General features: G+C 41.4%; 1 protein-coding gene across 1 annotated transcript in view; it reads right to left on the reverse strand.

Moving 5' to 3' along the window:
• MTTP (microsomal triglyceride transfer protein) overlaps window positions 1-18,988 on the reverse strand; it is a 48,311-nt gene that overhangs the window by 2,651 nt on the left and 26,672 nt on the right. Inside the window, exons 10-16 of the mRNA XM_015415990.1 lie at window positions 18,409-18,516; window positions 17,338-17,550; window positions 14,547-14,758; window positions 11,378-11,475; window positions 11,159-11,280; window positions 9,142-9,369; window positions 141-265 (exon numbers count right to left, since the gene is read on the reverse strand). Of these exons, the coding sequence (XP_015271476.1) occupies window positions 141-265; window positions 9,142-9,369; window positions 11,159-11,280; window positions 11,378-11,475; window positions 14,547-14,758; window positions 17,338-17,550; window positions 18,409-18,516 (1,106 nt within the window). The remainder of the gene's footprint in view (window positions 1-140; window positions 266-9,141; window positions 9,370-11,158; window positions 11,281-11,377; window positions 11,476-14,546; window positions 14,759-17,337; window positions 17,551-18,408; window positions 18,517-18,988) is intronic.

Here is an 18,988-nt window from a genome sequence, read left to right on the forward strand (position 1 = left end):
TAAGGAAGACAGAAAAGAAATAATGTCCTCAATTCCCAGTGCATTTCTGCATGTCTTAAACAAGTACGATTTCCACACTATTTATTAACAAAATCATTTGATGCATTCCCCTTAGTTGTGTACACAATGAGTTATCTCACCGGGTTCTGACATTGGATTTGAATTCTCTGTACCAAAGACTAAATTCCAGTGCATTTGAAATGTCAATGGATACGCCTCCCTGGAACTCGGTGCTGCATGTCAACCCAGATTGTAGCTGGATAGTCTAAAAGCATAAAGGAGAACATTGTCCAATGTTATTAAATGTAGGACATTCTTCTTCATTCAGATCTCATTCTGAAACTCATGCTAAAAAGGAAAGCATTCAGATATTTCATGTAACAAAATTTTAAGTGTGAATAATAGATTTTTCTTTCAATGTTTTAATACAGGTATGTACCATTTAGCCTGCCTGCAAAGGAAAGAAGGGGAATCTCAGAGACTAGCACCTTCTTTGCCCATCCCTGAGGCTTAATCCCAAACTCTGTCCTTCCTTTTCATAGATAAGAACCACACTGCGTACTCCATGTGTACCTTTAAACAGCACCTTAGAGCTGAGACCTAAAATAGATGTCCCTCTGATCAATCCAGCTCAGTTGTGTGTGTAAATGCACATACAGAGTTATGTTTCCATCTACAAACCACAGCTTCTAATGGAAATAATAAGCAAGGGGGACTTCCTTCCCAATAAAATGTTGTTTACAGTCCCATTATATATGGAAGCAGGAGAAAGCAGAATCGTTTCATGTCGGTATTTCTGTGTTTGCGGAACTGTTCCACATTTGCATCTCCACAAGTAAAGCTAAACTGTGATGGGGGGGATCTATAATAATTTTTTGCTCTATTTTTAAAGGTTATTTATTTATCTACATTATTTATAGTCCACCTTTCTCACTGGGGCTCAGTGAATCAATACAATCAACAGGTTGGGTCATTCATGAGTTTCTGGTCGGCACGGCACAGTGACGGGTGGGGCTCGGAACGCTCTGAGACGCCCGACTCCTTTAGGCTCCGTTTGGGGTCTCCCGGCTTCCGGGAGAGCCCTGACAGATCTCCCGGAGAGAGATCTGGAGCAGGGGGCTTTGCTGTGGCCCCTCCCATGACTGGCAAATGCAGGGGTGTGCCCACTTCGCACCCTAAAGCACAAGGGGTCTGCGAGGGAGAGCGTGGTTGCCATGTTCTTCATAACCATTGCCTCCCTTTTTTTATCTTAATGTACATGGATTACAACTGCAGCTACAAGCAGCACAAAAGAAAGCTTCAAATTTTAACATATCAAGTTTAAAGAGGCTTAACAAAACGCCCCGATGTTCAGAGGTAGTTTGCCTTTGCTTGGAGTAAAATGAAAGTGGCCAGGAATGGAAAGAGAAGGAATTAACTGTGGAGTGCTAATTTTTTTTTGCCTTCGGGGCAACATTGATTGTTCTCTTTGAAAGAGTTTGAGAGTTCAATGGAAGGGTATAATTCCGAAACCTGAATGAGCCCAAGTGAATAGAGAGAGTGATTAAAATGGTGTTAACAAGGGGAGCCGACATGGAGGAGGAAATGGATGAAAATATGTTGGTGGGAGAAGTGTCAGTAGAACTGTTTCTAAAGATCTTAAAGGAGGGAATACAAAAGGGTATTGAACAAGCATTTGCAAACTTACATAACCCTCAACTGGAGATAGAGAGCACTGAAAATTTGGAACAAGGTATACAGAGATCAGAGGAGATTTTGGTGTGGCAGCAAGAAAAGGAAGCTACAGAAATGTTATGTCTGCAGACCACAAGGCAAAACAAGAAGACAACTAAAATGAGTTATGCGAAGAGGGAGAAGACAAAAAGAAAGGTACAAAGATTTCTTCCCAAAAAGAAAAAAAACTGGAAAAGGAAAAGACAAGAAAGATATGTGTGGAAGGCTACAAAGGACAAAATAGTGTGGAGGTACGACTTTTCAAAAACAATTGAGGAGAGATTGAAAATGAACTATCACTCCTACAAAGGGAAAAATCACATAGACATGGTACTATGAAAAAGGAAGTTACAGATTCATAGAAGGCAAATTAAAATATTTGGAAATTATGTTAATTTCCCCCCCCTCCGTTGAAAGTGTGTAAAATGGAATGAATTGACCTGATTAATGTATTGTCAGCTTATAGACTATAGTGGTAAGTGTGAGGGGACATAAATTAAAGGGTGGTGGTAAAAAGGAGATAGCAAAATTATAGAAGGTAATTAAGCTGTATGCAAGAGGGTTAAATTAACATTAATTAAAGGTTGGAGTGGATAAATTAGGTAGAATTAAGATATATTTAAAAGGCAAAAGAGAGGGTAATAATGTTTATGTAACGTTTTTCTTATTCTTTTTGGGAGTATGTAAAATGGAATGAACTGAGTTGATTAATATAAAAATGTTTATACATTTTTTGTTTTGTTTTTTCCTCTTTGTTTGTTGAGGTTTTTTCCTTCTGAAATTGTGGGATTAATGTGTTGTTAGTTTACAGATTATAGTGGTGAGTGTGAGAGGTTATAAATTAAAGGGTGGTGGTGGAGATTGCAAAATGATAGAAGGTAATTAAGTGGTATGGAAGAGGGTTAAGTTAAGTTAATCTTAAATAAACGTTGGAATGAATAATTAGGTAGGTGATAGTGAATTTTGGGAAGAGGGTTAAATTAATCTTAAGCAAAGGTTGGAATGAATAATTAGGTAGGTGATAGTGAATTTTGGGGAATGTATGTTGTATAGAAAAATGATCAAGTATAGTGGTACAATATACTAGAAATTAATGTATGGAAAATACTTAAGAAATGAATGTAGAAGACTGGAAGTTAAGTTGGGAGGTAGACAATGAAATATTAAAATAATAATAATAAAAAATAAAATAAAAATAATATTAAATCAAAATAACATAAAAACTCAAAACCTATGACTTACGTTTATTATCATAGAAACATGAAATCTATTGTATATTAGAGTAAATAGGATTTTTTTTCAGTATTTGTTTCAAGAGAACAATGTTGATTATGAGAATCTTAAAGATTATTACTAATGGAAGTATGTACTCGATAATTACTCTATTTAGTGATTAACTTTAAGAAAAATGTAATTATGCTTGTTTGACTTGTTGCTGTTGAGAAGATTTTTGTTGTATAGGGTGTTAACTGGATGGATTGTTTATTTAAGATATGTTATAGGTTTGTGCATTATAGTGAAAACTCAATAAAAATATTTATTAAAAAACAGGTTGGGTCATTCAAGAAACAATGACACAAGATTTGGGTTGCAGAATCAACCATAAATCTAAAAAAAAAAAGAATTGAAGCAAAATAGATCAAGACATTCCCATGATTCTTTGGGAAAAGAGAAAAAAGTTATATTGATCTAAACCTGAGAAAGGATTTATAGTGGCGTTAGAAGGGGCCAAGTCCATGGAGAGATCCATTACTTTCAAAAGGGCTCTCTCCTTGTAACACTTTTGAGGATTGCTGTGAAAAGACATTATTAGAATGATTCCTGATTGCCTCGGATTATCCCGATGAACAATACTGCCTGCCTTCTAATGGACTTCATTCACCAAATCTGACTGCCCATGTCAGGCTGCGGCTTCATCACATCCAGTACATGATCAATGACTGGCTGTGAGGAAGAACACACAAAGCTTCCGTATACAGAATCAGACGCTTGGTCAATTAAAGTCAGTATTGTCTATTCAGATTGGCAGCAGGTCTCCAGGGTTTTATGCAAGAGGTTTTCACATCACCCACTGCTAGCTCCTTTCAACTGGAGATGTCAGGGACTGGACCTGGGACTTTCTGCATGCCAAGTCCAGGTTCCGCCACTGGGCCACAGCCCCTCATGGAAGCAGCAATGAGGGAGCAGGGAACTGTAGCTACAGTCAGGAGTAAAGAACCATGAAAATGGTAGAATTCTTTTTAGGGAGGGTTTCACATAGCCCCCTCACTCAAATTGCTACTGAGGAAAAAGTAAACTGGGGAAATATTCCAGTCATCCCAAGTAAGGTTGTAGATACACTCCATATATCTCCCTACTTTGCACTGCATAATTCAATACCCACGAGATAGTATTTTGATGTTGCATTCAAGAAGCAAGGAAGAATTGTAAACACACGGACACATCCTCTGACCCTCCCACAGGAAAATGAAGGACATTTCACAAAGGCACAACAATCTCACATAGCATAGGCAACAGGAAAGTTGCATCACTACAGCCTGAGCAACTTTCCTTCCCTGGTTCCTTTTGAACATGACAACCCTTTACCACCAGACAAATTCAGTGACCATAGTATTGTCTGCATGCTCAAATCCCTCAGGTGAATTAAGCATTCAGTGCTGTGTAGGATTCTCACACTGGGAGTTGCCTTAAGAACATATTTTAATCACTTGGGAAAGCCTCAGAAAAAGTGCAGCCTTGAGAGAAATGTTTCAGTCCAGTGGCACCTTTAAGACTAACAAAGTTTGATTCAAGGTATGAGCTTTCATGTGCACACAGACATCCTCAGATACATTGAAATGGAAGTTATCAGTCCGTACATATAGGTAGAGGGTGAACAGCAAATTAGCATACAACATAATGAAGATGTTTTAACAGATATGAGAACCAACCAGGAAAGCTTGAGAGGAGATGGATGGGGTATAACAACAGGGTCTCAGCTAATTACTGTTGTTGTTGTTGTTGTTGAGGAAACCAGAGTTTTGACCAGCAGTTATCTGGACCAGGGATCTGAGGAACAATTTACTAGCACCTGGGGTCCTTCTTTTATGAAACGATCTGCAGGGTAGGTGGGGTTTGGCCATCCTGGGTTTGGCTTGAGTCAAGATAAAAAGGTTGAATCTCTTGAGTGCCCTTACATCCCATAATTAAGAAGGATACATTTACATATCAGTCTCCAATGCTTACATATTTATTTGCTTCACTGTGTTTCCGCCCAGAATTAAATCCCAACAAATGGTGACCATATAAACTTAGCTTGTTATTCCTGGTTGGTCCTTGCATCTGTTAAAACATCTTCATTATGTTGTATGCTAATTTGCTGTTCACCCTCTACCTATATGTACGGATTGATAACTTCCATTTCAATGTATCTGAGGAAGTGCGCATGCACATGAAAGCTCATACCTTGAATAAGACTTTGTTGGTCTTAAAGGTGCCACTGGACTCAAACTTTGTTCTACTGCTTCAGACCAACACAGCTACCTACCTGAATATATCTTGAGAGAAATGGTTTCATATCAAACACATTTTCTAGTCAATCTATCTTTTTGGTCTACCTTCAGGCCCAAAAAATGGAAATGCCCATTTAAGAAAATGGAATTGCTTTTCAACCTGAGACGACTAAGCACAAGGCTCTTTATTGATGGCCCTGAGTGCCCAAATGGCTGCTGAAAGAAAGAGCCATTCCTTTCCTGTTTTAGGCCTCTGACAGCAACAACACAAAAGAGCTACTGTGAGAAGTGCCAAATAATTTCCTGCATAATTCACAAGGAGACACAACTTTACAGAGAAGCTTGAGGCCGGTTGCATTTGCTGAGGTTTTTGCTAACACTGGAGTTGACAGCTGTCAGAATCTTTTACAGCTGGACTGGAAATCCACCCCCCAGAGTCAATTTTGGAAGTGATAATAGCTCAGGGTCAGAGCAAGTCACTTCATTTGAATGCTGACAGACAGCCAAGATTTTAAAGTTCACCCAGCTTGGAGAGCAGATTAACTTTATATATAGCCGCTCTGAGTAGCATAAAATAGGTGGAATGATATATTAGGCTTCGTTCTGTGATTTAAAACAATCTTCAGGAAAAAGAAGGCAGCCACAGGAACTGAGATTTGGGGGGGGGGAGGGGAGGAACCAGCACAGTGGGAGAGAGGCTATTTCAATTTTTTCTCCTTGCACTGTGTTTCTAATTCATGTCACCCCCTCCCCCAAATTGGTTTCACCTCTAGTGAGGAAAAAATATACATTTTCCCCAACAGGGTTACAGATACCTCAGGGGTAGCAATTCTTGGCAGGAAGAAAGTTAAATAGCCCCCTTGCACCATGCTGGTCTCCCCTTTTAAAATTCAGCCACTGCAGATGCAGTTAAACAAAACTGTGACAGAACTACATGTAACGTGTGCAGTCCTTTGAGCAAAGAGATTTACTTCATGTCTTCTTTTTAAAATATCCACTTTGTAACATTTATTGTTTAGCATTTATTTATTTAAAACCTTTATGTGCTGCCTTTCCACCCACCCGAAGGTCCCCAAATCAGCAAACAGTAAAACATTTCAACTACTGGAACACATTAACAAATCTGAGACTTTAAAAAGCATTTAAAATACAAATATTCATAAAATATTTAAAACCTTTAACGAAAACATACTATAAAGACACAGCTACCTAAAAAATATAAACACAAAAACACTTAAGAACACACAAAAAGGGAAGCAGGCTAATAAGAGTTAGTGAGGGAACACCAAATAAAACAATGGCAAATGGCAATGATAGAGAGACTAATGTCCTCAGGAAGAACCTTTCTTGGGTTGTCACCTGACAGGGGTGCACCCAGGCCCATAGCAACTGCGGGGCATTTGGGGGCATCGCCCCCTCTGACAAATTTTTTAATTTAAAAAATTCAAGAGAGATATTTTAAAAATGTAAGATGTGTATGGGGTTTCCAAAATGACCCCAGGCAGGGTCAGGGAAGCTTCAGTCTCATTTTCTTTTTTTTCAGGCTGAAAAATAAATGGGTTTTTAAAAATGCAAAAAATTGCAAAACATAAAATCTGAATAATACATAAATACATTTGAAATGTGGGGAGTCTCACAAAGGCACCTGAGATGACATTGGAAAATCCCAGGGAAGAAGAGGACGGATGTGCTGGAATTAGAAACTGATTAAATACACTCTCCCCCAGCTCAAGGTAATATCATTCTCAATAATAAAAGACTTTTCAACACTGGAGACATCACCCAATATCCTGATATACCCCAGAGGTGTCTGTCCAGGCGAAGGAACTTACTATTTTATTAACCAATTCCCGGTTTCTCTTTTTTTTACTCAGTAAAGAAGGGCACTCAAGAGATTCAACCTTTTTATCTTGACTCAGTCCAAAGCCAGGATGGCCAAACCCCACCTACCTTGGAGATCTTCTTTTCATAAAAGGACCCCAGGTGCTAGTAAATTGTTTCTCAGATCCCTGGTCCAGATCTCTGCTGGTCAGAACTCTGGTTTCCTTTTGAGAACCCCTGCTACACTCTGCAAGCTCCCCCCCCCTTTTCCTCCCTGCTCTGCTCCTTGGATCTCAGCTTTGCCTGCCCCTGGAACTCTCCAGTCCTCAAGCCCAAGATTTAAAGTTCCCTGTAACTTCCCTGTAACTTCTCAGATTCCTCCCTCCTACCTTTAACAAGTGTGCCCTCTGGCTGATGTGTGCGCGCATACGTGTGTATGTGATTGCTTAGGGAATCAGTTCTCAGGTGTCTAGTGTATGTTCTTTACATTTTTATTCTTTTTTATTTTATACTAGAAATAATGCCCGTTGCAGAAATAAATACAACGAGATCTAGAAAGAGGCTCTGGGAGAGTGCTCTGGCTTTGGGCAAACAGTGTCAGTTTCCTGTGGCGGCCTCAGCAGGGTTTAATGACAGAGTCCACTGTTTTCTCCAGAGGGACTGATCTCTGCTACCTGAAGAGCATTTGTATGTTTGAGTTATCTGTAGCCCTCACCTGGAGAGTGGTAACCATTGTTACCCATTCTCCTCTCCCCTATGAGGTATGTTATGCAACTGAAAATCCCAACTGCCTTGCGGGGGGGGGGTTTGAGGTGTGGAATGGACTGAAGTCCAATCAGCTTCCATATGCAAAAGACCAGGTTGTCGCAGCAGTTGTGGTGTGGGCGGGACCTGGGCTTTGCCTTCTGATTGGTGGCGATATATGCTGAGGAGCAGTGCCATCAGCCATACACTAAGGGAGTGCATTTTAGAATTAGAACTTTGGCACCCACTATTCAATTATATATAAGGAGAGATACTCTCATTCTCTTTCTTCATAATTTTATTTAGGGGTACCCGTACCGAGATCCACCCTGGTTATCATAAGCCATCTCTAAAAATATCTTGGCTTGAAAACCCAATGGGGTCACCACAAGTCGGCTGCAACTTGGCAAGAAAAAAAAGTATGTGTGTCCTTATTTTTCATTTTCCTAGTAGGTATAATGAAAAACACTGTACGTTTTATATTATAAACAGTGAGCATTTTCATGTAGACTCAGAGACCAGTTGTTGCTATGACACAATGGCCATATTGCTGTTGGGTTTAAATCTCATGCTCACCCAATGTCAAGGAGCAAGAGGGACTTCCTCCTTAAAAAGCCATTCCTCAGTGCTTTCAGATTCAGCTCCAGCTATTTATTTCAAACATTTATAGCTCTTCATTTTTGAGCTGCTGGGATGTCAAGTTGCAGAGCTATGGAAGGTTGTGGCTTGAAATCTTGAAGAGTTGCTGTTGGTCACTGTAGACTTTTTCGTCAGTTTAGGTCTGTTAATGTTAAATGATCTACAGTTTTTTCTAGCTAGAGAAGTTCTTTTAAACTCTTCATTTCTTTTGGAATCCAGTTAGCATTCAGAGCTGCTACAACAGCGACTAACGAAGCTCAAACAGTTTCCCTCTGCCCATTGTGTTGACCCAGATCTCAGACTATCAGTTTCTGCATTAAAGCATACACATTTATTTGGGTGAGAAGGGGCTTACCATTATGTAGGTACCTGATATCATTCATATGACTATCTGATAGGCCAAAGTTATGGATACCAGAATTTACATGCTGACAGTTTTGGGGGCAAGTAGCCAAGAATCCTGCAAAATATTTTTGGAGCTTAGTGTATGTCAGGCAGTCAGGAAGACTGGTCCTGGAAACACCATGCACGTAGGCTCTACAGTACTTAGAAGCCTGATCATGCTTCCCACCCCCATAGTTCTGAACACAAAATAGACTCATGCTATTCTGGCTGTTCTTGCCTGTGATCTTCCTATACTAAGATGCTGCCTTGGGGGAGCTAAGCAGGGGTAGGAATAGGGAATGTTACATGTGCTTGGAGACAATGGAAGCATTCAGTATATTGAGCGTACCTGTGAGTAATCCATCAGAAGAACGAGTGCTTTCAACACTTGCATGGGGTCAGTAGAGACAGAGAACATTTTGGACATTAAATCTCCATATCCATGGAAAATGGTAACAGGCCTAAGTTGAACATCAAACAGGATTGCTGACACGCCACAGAAGGACTCCAGATCTTCTTCGCCTTCATCTGGAGTTGCAGCTATAATGGATTCCAGACCCTGAGCCTCAATCATCACCTAAAAGAAGGCAGTGGTACACAGTAGGTACGATTAAGGCTGGCCAACTGCTTGCAAGTATTTTTGTTGAAGAACAACGGATGTGCCATGCACACACAGGCTGTAATCTTGTGAGAACCCCTGGGAGTAAACCTCAAAATATAAAATGGGACTAACTTACAAACAGACCTACTTAGGATTGTGCTGTCACATGTAGAACAGAGCATGCCTAACTTGCAAAATTCATGTTGTAAGACATCTGAACAAAATACTACATTGTTTTCTTCAGCACTGTTTTTTATCATCATGTTACCTTGCCAGTTGAAAATCACCTCAATTACTAGGAGCCATAGAGCAGATAAGTAAAATGAAAGCCTGTTCTCAAGCTACAATCTAAAACTGACCAACAAAACAAAAGAGTCAGGGAAAGAGGTGGGTGCAGAGGAAGAGGAATCAGCACCTTGAGTTAAGTGAGAACCAGAGAAGCATCCAAGTATATGCCAGTGATGCTCAGATGACCTGAAACTGGATGGGATCAGCCACATAAAATGGGGCGCTCAGATACATAATCCTTTTCATTCTTGTCCTCCTCTATTACTTGGCTACTCACAGCCATTCAAGAACACTTGGGAGCTGCAAACCCTGGTCTGTTACTGCATTTACCCTTCATAGTAAGCTTCAGCTAATCCTGCATCTCTGATGAAAGCATCTGTAGGATACCAGTCTTTCCAAATACACATATCTTATTCATGCATTTTAGATACTTTTTTTCTGCATAATTAAAGAACATAATTCATTATTCATGGCCTCAGACCAGCACTTTTTGATCCAGATTATTTCTTGCAGACTGATTTCTGATTATATCACTTAACTATGCGCATATTTTAAAGTATCTTTCTTTGAACATACAGTTTCCAAAAGGAACTGCACAGTCACAGCAATAAACAATTCCATTAAAATTAAACAGGAAGGGGGCCTTTTGGGCCTATAGACAAGATGTAATTTGATTTATTCAGCCAAATTAAAATGGCAGCCAATAACGGTCTGGGTTCACACCTGCCTGTATGCACAGCAGTATGCGCAAGAGACAAACAGGCACCTAATTGCTTGGAGCAATTGCTCCTCCTCCTTGCCGCATCTTCCAAATGTTCCAGAATGAAATAAAAATCTTTCACTCAAATCATCCTTGAATTTCCAAAGATTCAGGCCCAACTAATCTTTCCTGATTTTGACCTGAATCAGAAGTGAAACAGGCTTATAAATATTCTTACAGGTTTGTAGATATTTTAACTGTAACTTCTTTGTATTTGTATTCCACCCTTCCTTCAAGAAATTCAGGAGTCTTCTTTGTCCAATGTTGTGTTTACGGCAACCTTGTGAAGTACCGTATTTTTCGCTCCATAAGACGCAGCTGACCATAAGACGCACCTAGTTTTTAGAGGAGGAAAACAGGAAAAAGTGCCTCTTCTGCTGCTGTTCAGTGGGGAGAGAAGCCTCGAGCCGGATCTCCCAGGCGGCAAAGCAAGAAGGACCCCGCTGGCCACAATGCTCTTTTTTTTCATTATTCGCTCCATAAGACGCACACACTTTCCCCCCACTTTTTTTTGGGGGGGGAAGTGCGTCTTATAGAGCAAAAAATACGGTAGATTAGGCTGAGAGAAAATGACTGACGCCCAGCACACCTGAGTGCTTCACAGCTGAGCAGGGATTTGAGTGGTCCAAATGCAACTCTCTGTCCACTGTATTACACTTATAAGCTGAGTTCAGAGCTGTTGAATTAGGCCCTATTCATGGCTTTAGTAGTACATACCTGAACGGCATGAAGTTGAGCATATTCATTGAAAACATAGAAATTTGTGTTACTTTTCCTTATGAAGCCAGAACCAGAGTAGAGAAAGTCAAATCCATATGAGGTTGTCACGTCTGCGCCACCTTGATTAAGCAAAGGCAGATATTGTAATGATTCTTCGGCAGCACTGAATGTCAAGAAATATCAATGAATCTACTATATAGTTTGTTAGTCACATACGGTTTAGGTACCCAGAGAAGGCTGAGGAAGAACCCATCCTTGAGAATCGGTCATAGTTATGAATGGATATATCCTTCAGAGCTCTGCGGATCATTTTGCTGAAATACAGAAAAGTGGTGCTATCCTTAGTAATCAGAAACGTGTTTTCTATTAGTAACATCAGCATGTATAGAAAGGGAAATTTTCCCTTTCCCCAGGGTGATTCAATTGCTTTATCAAAATCCCACTGAAATGATAAGATTAAAATTTCAGTGTTATACAGGCCTATAGGTTTGTAAAGCTACCCACAGAAAAAAATTAAGTGAAGTTCTGATCATTGCATAAGGATCACTGAAGGAAAATATTAGAGGAATGTTGTGAATTACTTTTAATTATATTTATTTTACAAAATTTATTGCCTGTCTTTCTGCTCTCATCAGGGCCACCAAGGCAGCTAATAAATTAAAACACACATAATAAAAATCACATCTTAAAAACATTAAAACCAACAAAAATACATCATTAAGACAATGAAAATGAGACCTAAAATACACATGCAAAAACATAAAAACAATCAGTAAAACACTGGGCAGGAAGGATGGATCACTGAGGGAACGCCAAATGAAACAAATAGTCTTCACCTGCTGGCAGAAGTTGGCAGCAAGAGGGGACAGACGAGTCCATGGCTGTGAAGGCCCTCTCTCAAATTGCCCCCTGCCTAATCTCAGAAGGTGGGAGCATCCAAGGGGACTCTGAAGATGACCATAGTGGTCAGATAGGTTCAGAAGGCAATAGGTGTTCCTTCAGGTATGTTGGTCTCAAACCATATAGGACTTTAAAGGTCAGCACCAGCACCTTGAATTGTGCCTGGAAACTGATTGGAAGCCAGTGCAGATGGGTTGAGACTGGATGCTATGGTTCCTATTACCCACTCTAGTCAAGATCACAGCTGCAGTATTCTTCAACAATTGAAGTTCCCAAACAGACCTCAAGGGCAGCTCCACATAGAGTGCACTGCAGTAATCTACTCTAGATGTAACCAGGGCATGCACCACAGTGGCAAGATCTTTTCTGCCCAGGAAAGGCCACAGCTGGCAACCAGTTGAAACTGGTAAAAGGCACTCCTGGCTACAGCTGCTACCACCTTGTCCAGCAGTAGGCCTGGGTCCAAGAGCACTCCGAGACCATGGACCTGTCAATTCAAGGGGAGAGCAACCCCATCCAGAATGGGTGACATCTTAAATCCTGGATCAGACCTCCTGCTCACCAGCACTACTTCCATTATGTTGGGATTAAGCTTCTATTTATTAGCCTGCACCCGCTCCAAAACTGCCTCCAGGCACTGGCTCGGGGTTTCTACAGCCTCCCTGGGATCAGCTGGAAGCACGTGATAGGGCTGAATGCCATCTGCATATTGGTGACAACCCAGCCCAGATCACCAGATAACCTCACCCAGTGGTTTCATGTAGATGTTAAAGAGCATAAGCAACAAGATGGAACCTTGCAGGACCCCACTGGCCCAAGGCCAAGGAGCTGTCACAGCCCCACCTACCTTCTGAAAAGCATATGTTGTATCTGTTGGAAGGAAGGAATGAGCTACCTAGGAATCGAGGACAGCCGCTATACATTGGAAAGACTGGGTTGGATGCAAATTGGATTTATCCTAATTTACCAACAATCCCAGTCTCTGGATGGTATTTAGCACAAGATCAAACTGCTGCAATAAAGTGGCAGCAGATAATGCTACCTATACGGAGGCGAGGAGGCAGTCTGTCCTCCTGAGTACTTGCAATGGTTCTGGCAGTACCCAGCTGAGTGATTGTCAAGGTCAAAGCCAGTGGCTGAGAAAAGTTTCTAGACCTATGCTTTGACTTGGGCTTAGATTCCTTTGGAGGCAGCTCCAATGAGCTCCTCAGAACTGATGCTGCATAAGGAACAAGCGGGCAGATCTGACAACAGAGATGATGGTACTATTGAAGGTGCATGGCCCTGTTTTCAGGATCTGAGTGGTGCTTAGAGGAAGGACTTTCTGCACCAATGAAGCCTTCTCCCACAGAGCTGCCTTTTAATGGGAAGCCTTCTCACTGCATGCTTTGAGTGTAACCTGCTTACAAACAGCACAGGCACCCACAGGCTATAGTGGTCAGTCTGGGCCATCTTGGTTCTACACTTAATACATTTTTTTTAAACAAAGTCGTCCTGAGAGGAAGGAAAAATCTCCGATACAATCTCCAAATACAGAGAATTAAGATCTGATGAAGAACTCAAGAGGTTGTTGACTGAGGAAAGCGAAGCACACAGAACAAGAATTTCTTCACTGTGACAAAAGAAGGATGGAGAAGGAATCCTCCCCCACCCTCGGTCACATGCCAGAAGGAGCAAGTGAATGCTCCTCGCACTACAGAAAGTACTGGAAAGCTTTGGAACTTTCATCTCTATGCCGGGCAAGTGCATGCATGGTCCCCCATGAAGATGAACAAAAATGAAACAATTAAAAAACAAGATAACATAACAAATCAAGATGGGTAGCCATGTTAGTCTGCCTGTAGCAGTAGAAGAAGAAGAAGAGAAGAAGACATTGGATTTATACCCCGCCCTTCACTATCCAAAGGTGTCTCAGAGCGGCTTACAAACTCCTTTCCCTTCCCCTCCCCACAACAGACACCCTGTGAGGTGGGTGGGGCTGAGAGAGCTCTTGACAGAAACTGTTCTTTTTCAAGAACAGCTGTGCCAGAGCTTGTGACTGACCCAAGGTCACATCAGCAGGTGCAAGTGGAGGAGTGGGGAATCAAACCCGGTTCTCCCAGATTAGAGTCCGCACACTTAACCACTACACCAAACTGGTGAAAAGAGTAAGAGTCCAGTAAGTGAGCAGTGACTCACGAAAGTTCATACCCTACCACAAATTTTGTTAGTCTTTAAGGTGCTACTGGACTCTTACTCTTTTCTACTGATAAAAAATCAAGTATTATTCAAAACCAGCCAGCATACTTCATAAATAATAATCACTTAAAAGACCTTTACTTTCCTCCCCCAGCCCAACCAATTACAGTAGAGTGGACTCACCTCTCCTAAAAAGTTCTGAACTGCCGATCTTATAGAATGGTAATAAATATGTATAACTCCCCTCCCCCCCCCCGATACAGACACTGGAAAAGACTATTCAATATTCAAATTAAATTTGATATACCTGGCAGGCATTTCGAAACGTAGAATGTCTTGGACTAGTGAGAGCATATACTTATTCATTTCCAGTGGCAAGTCTCCAATGGAGAGGAGGAGATTTTTTACTTCCATGTCAGAAGGATTGCTGCTGAGGATGATGGCAGCTGCTGTGATGCGTATACTCTTCTCATGTACTTTCCGATTCTGGTGATAAATCCTGTTCAGTACTTTCCTCACCTAGTTTGGATACAGCTTGGTCAGCAATAGAATGGATTCACAGGTGAAAGAGTGGAGGCAAGGAAACTATTATTCTCAATTAATTAAAACAAGCAGGCCACTGACTTCTCATGCTATACTTAGGCTCAAATACAGTGTAATAATCCACTATATTGTGCTGGGACCGGGAATATTTTATCACTATCTCCAGCTATTACAATTGATCTTCAGACAGCCAAGATCAGTTCCCCTGGAGAAAATAGCTATTTTGGAGGGTGGACTCTGTGGCATTCTACCCTGCTGAGGTCCCTCCTTTCCCCTCCCCAAACCCCACCCTCCCCTGGCTCCACCCCCAAAGTCTCCAGGTATTTCCCAACCCAGATCTGACAATCCTATCACCTACCAGTTCAAATGATGTCACAGTTGAACATTGAACAGTCTGGCAATATTCAGTTGTGCCAAAAATGGTTGCAAATGTGCAATCTCACAGTGCTTTCCTGCAGGTTCCCCTCTGGCTGCCATCTCCCTCCCGGCTTCTTAACTGCAGTTTGCCACATTTTATTTTATTTTTTCTAAAGTGTATTTTCACAATGACTTACAGATTTGCGGTGCCTCTATAAGCGATCTTGTGACTGTCTTGACTCAGCATTAATCAGTATTAAAGACAGGCAGCTGAACTGCCTACATTTGGATGAATTGTGTTATATATTTATTATGTATTATTTATTTATTTGATTTATATACCACCCTCCCTGTAAACGGGCTCAGGGCAGTTTACATCAATTACTATAATACAATTAAAATGACGTTAGAATGACAGGTTACACAGAATAAAATCATAAAATACCGTGTTAAAACGGAGAGATCAGATGTCAAATCAAATCCAGGTGTCAAATCAGATTTCTAATCAGATCCAGGCCACTAGTGGATGATTGGCCAAAAGCTGGGGAAGGTTTGGTGTAGTGGTTTGGAGTGCAGACTCTAATCTGGGAGAACCGGGTTTGATTCCCCACTCCTCCACTTGCACCTGCCTGGGTGACCTTGGGCAAGCCATAAGAGCTGTTCTTGAAAAAGAGCAGTTTCTGTCAGAGCTCTCTCAGTCCCACCTACCTCACAGGGTGTCTGTTGCAGGGAGGGGAAGGGAAAGGAGATTGTAAGCCGCTCTGAGACTCCTTCAGGTAGTGAAGGGTGGGGTATAAATCCAATCTCTTCTTCTTCTTCCCAACCAAATGCCCGGTGGAAGAGCTCCATCTTGCAGGCCCTGCAGAACTGCAGTCAACCCCACAGGGTCCTGATCTTGTACGGGAGCTCATTCCACCAGGTGAGGGCCAGGGCTGAAAAAGCCCTGGGCCTGGTTGAGGCAAATTGAACATCCCTGGAGCTGGGGACCACCAAGAGATGTTGATTTGTGGACCTCAGTGCCCTATGGGGCTCTTATGGGGAGAGGCAGTCTTGAAAGTATGCTGGCCCCTGGCCGCATAGGACTTTATGTTTGTGGCCTGCCTCATGGGAATTGTAGTGTCCCCTGCCCCAGCCTCTCTCAGGTTAACATGATAAAAAGATTGTTCCACTAACAAAAAGAGCTATCTCAAAGCTGCATGGCTTATATTCTTAGCTCATCCTGATTGCATTACCCTGGGTTTTTAAACAAAAAGGACAGTGAACTGTTAAGATTTGGGATATTTCACACATGTGCATTCTCCCACTGTCTCACAGTAGTTATTTTTAAGAGGAACTGCATAGTTTCCTAGGCAACTACATGACTCTCATCATATGATTAGTTTCCTATATGTGCATGTGCAAAGCTGCTTGATATGCCATTCAGTTCAAACTTTAAACAAAACATTGAGGGGATCCAGCGAGGATCTCAACTTGTATAAATAGCTCAATCACAAACGTCAATCATTTTCATTTCAAAGTTCTCAGTATTCTTGGCTGAGACCTGTCACCAGCAAGCAAGCTTCTTCAATTCTATTGCAGCTTGGAGATCACACATAGCCAGAGATAACTTCTGACTAACCAGTGGCTTTTTCAATGAAAGAAACTGGTTGGAATTCATACAGATAGCTATCTAGCCTGGAAATGTAGGAGGAAGAATGAGTCTATATTCGTGCATCACGTTAAAGTACAGTTTATAAACCAAACTATTGCATTGTTTAACAGATTGTTTTACGCTGTGCAATCACATTATAGAACGTTGTCACTTCAGCAAGGATTCTCAGCAAGAAAGGTGGACCATAAATAAAATCAAATAGATTGGATCAAAGTGCATTGAGTTTTGATGTCTGAAATCAGGCAGCCCAACAAGGTGTGAAGAGGAGAACATGTTTGACCGGGGGTAAAAGAGGGCCCAGGGGAACAGTGAGGCCCTGGTGTTATCTTGCCCAAAGTGCCTATCACCAAGACTTTCTGGAAACTCTTTGTGGTGCTTTTACAACTGTTATAAAGACCCTTCTGGCTTTGGAAACATAGGAAGGGATAAAAACAGGGTATAATGAAATAATGTTTAAAGACTTATTTAAATAAAGGGGGGGGAGTGTCACTTTACTTTTGAAAGGTTTTCTTGCATTCTCTTTTCCATAAGGGGATTTTTTTTTTACCTCATTGGTGATGAAAGCAGGGTCGTATCTCTGCAGGGCACTAGCAGCAACATGGCTGACAGGTCCTTCTCCTGACTCAGCATATTTCAAAAGCAATGGGATCGCTTCAGGCAGGAGGGCATTTTTCAGTGCTATCAGGTAAGTCTTCACATCAAGCGCCTTCTCAGGCCTGCTCAGGCCTCCCAAGATCAGCTTCTTGGCTTCCACAACAGCCTGGAAAGAAAATGCCACGATTTTCTAGAAAATTTTCAAATTAAAAAGGAATCCACGCGTGGCTCTGAGGACACACTTCAGCCCTTTAGCCATTATCATTCTGGCACTCCAACTGCACATAAAGGGAGATCATGCAATGTGTGGTCCTCTTGATATGCTGGGATGTCATTTTGTGTGAACAGGTAACAAGCACATTTTCCAGGCTTGGTACACACAACGGAAACCGATTTTTGAGGTTATGGATTCATGTGTACTGAAGCTGGAAAATATGTGTGTTCCCCTATTAGCATAAAATGGTGACTACACATCTCAGGACTACTACACATAGCACATTATCTCATTATGAGGTAGGATCACCAAAAATTATGACTATATGAGCTGGGATTGAAGAAATACAAGAATCACAGCATGTATAAATAAATACTATGCTTTCCTCATTAGGGCTGATAAATCTAGTAATATACTCTAGTGTTGTGAGCTATTATTATGAATGTGAAACTGGCTGGCAATCAAGCACCCACCTATGAGATAAGAACAAAACATCAAGTGGATCCATTTTTAAAAAAAATAATGGGCACTTGACAGCTGTTTTGTGACATGAGAGCAAATCCTGATGCTACTGCTATTTTAGTGCCAGCAGTATATTAAGAAATGACACACATTCTTTGCCCCATGGGTCACACAATCTACACACAATCTACACTGGTACTGTTAAGTTAAGAAGCAGCATGAAAGGAGGCAGCAAGACAGCAGTGGGCAAAAAGGACAAAGAAGACAGCTTGCATAGATCTTCATATCTAAATGGATCTACTCCTGATTTCCACACCTAGGACCCTGTTAGTAGGAAATAATACATACAGGTAGTTTGCAGCCTCCTCTCTCGCACAGCTTTCTGATGAGCGCCCCAATCATGATGAGATTTGTTTCTCTGATTTTACTGTTGCCAATCGGACTGCGATATATATTCTGTTACATAAAGAAAAAAACTTATTGTTAGTCTCTGGTGTTTAACCTGAAACCTCTGAAGTGTCCTCAATATATCAGGGTGGGTTTCTAACAAGGTATGTTTCCCTGCCCCCCCCCCCCCGTGCAGTTCACACTAGGGATGTGTATCTGAATATTTCCAGTACAAAACAGTGCCTGAAATTCCTTGTTTAATTTTGGATAAGAAATACCCAGCCTGTAATCAAACAGGGAATTTTGGGCACTATTTCAGATGGGGAATATCCAAATGTGCACCCCTAGTTCACACCAAATCCTGTGATAAATAACAGGATGTGCTCCATCCCCAGATCTGTTTGCTGAAAAGTGAGAAAAAAGGAATCACGCATTAGAAGGGGGAGACTAGGTTCACATGCCGACTCAGACGTGAAACTCACTGCATAACTTTGGGCCTGTCACTCTCCCTTAGACTCAGGGCTATTTTGGGGCAGGAATG

This window comes from Gekko japonicus, unplaced genomic scaffold (assembly GCF_001447785.1).
Source record: "Gekko japonicus isolate JY-2015 unplaced genomic scaffold, Gekko_japonicus_V1.1 scaffold68, whole genome shotgun sequence".
Taxonomy (NCBI): domain Eukaryota; kingdom Metazoa; phylum Chordata; class Lepidosauria; order Squamata; family Gekkonidae; genus Gekko; species Gekko japonicus.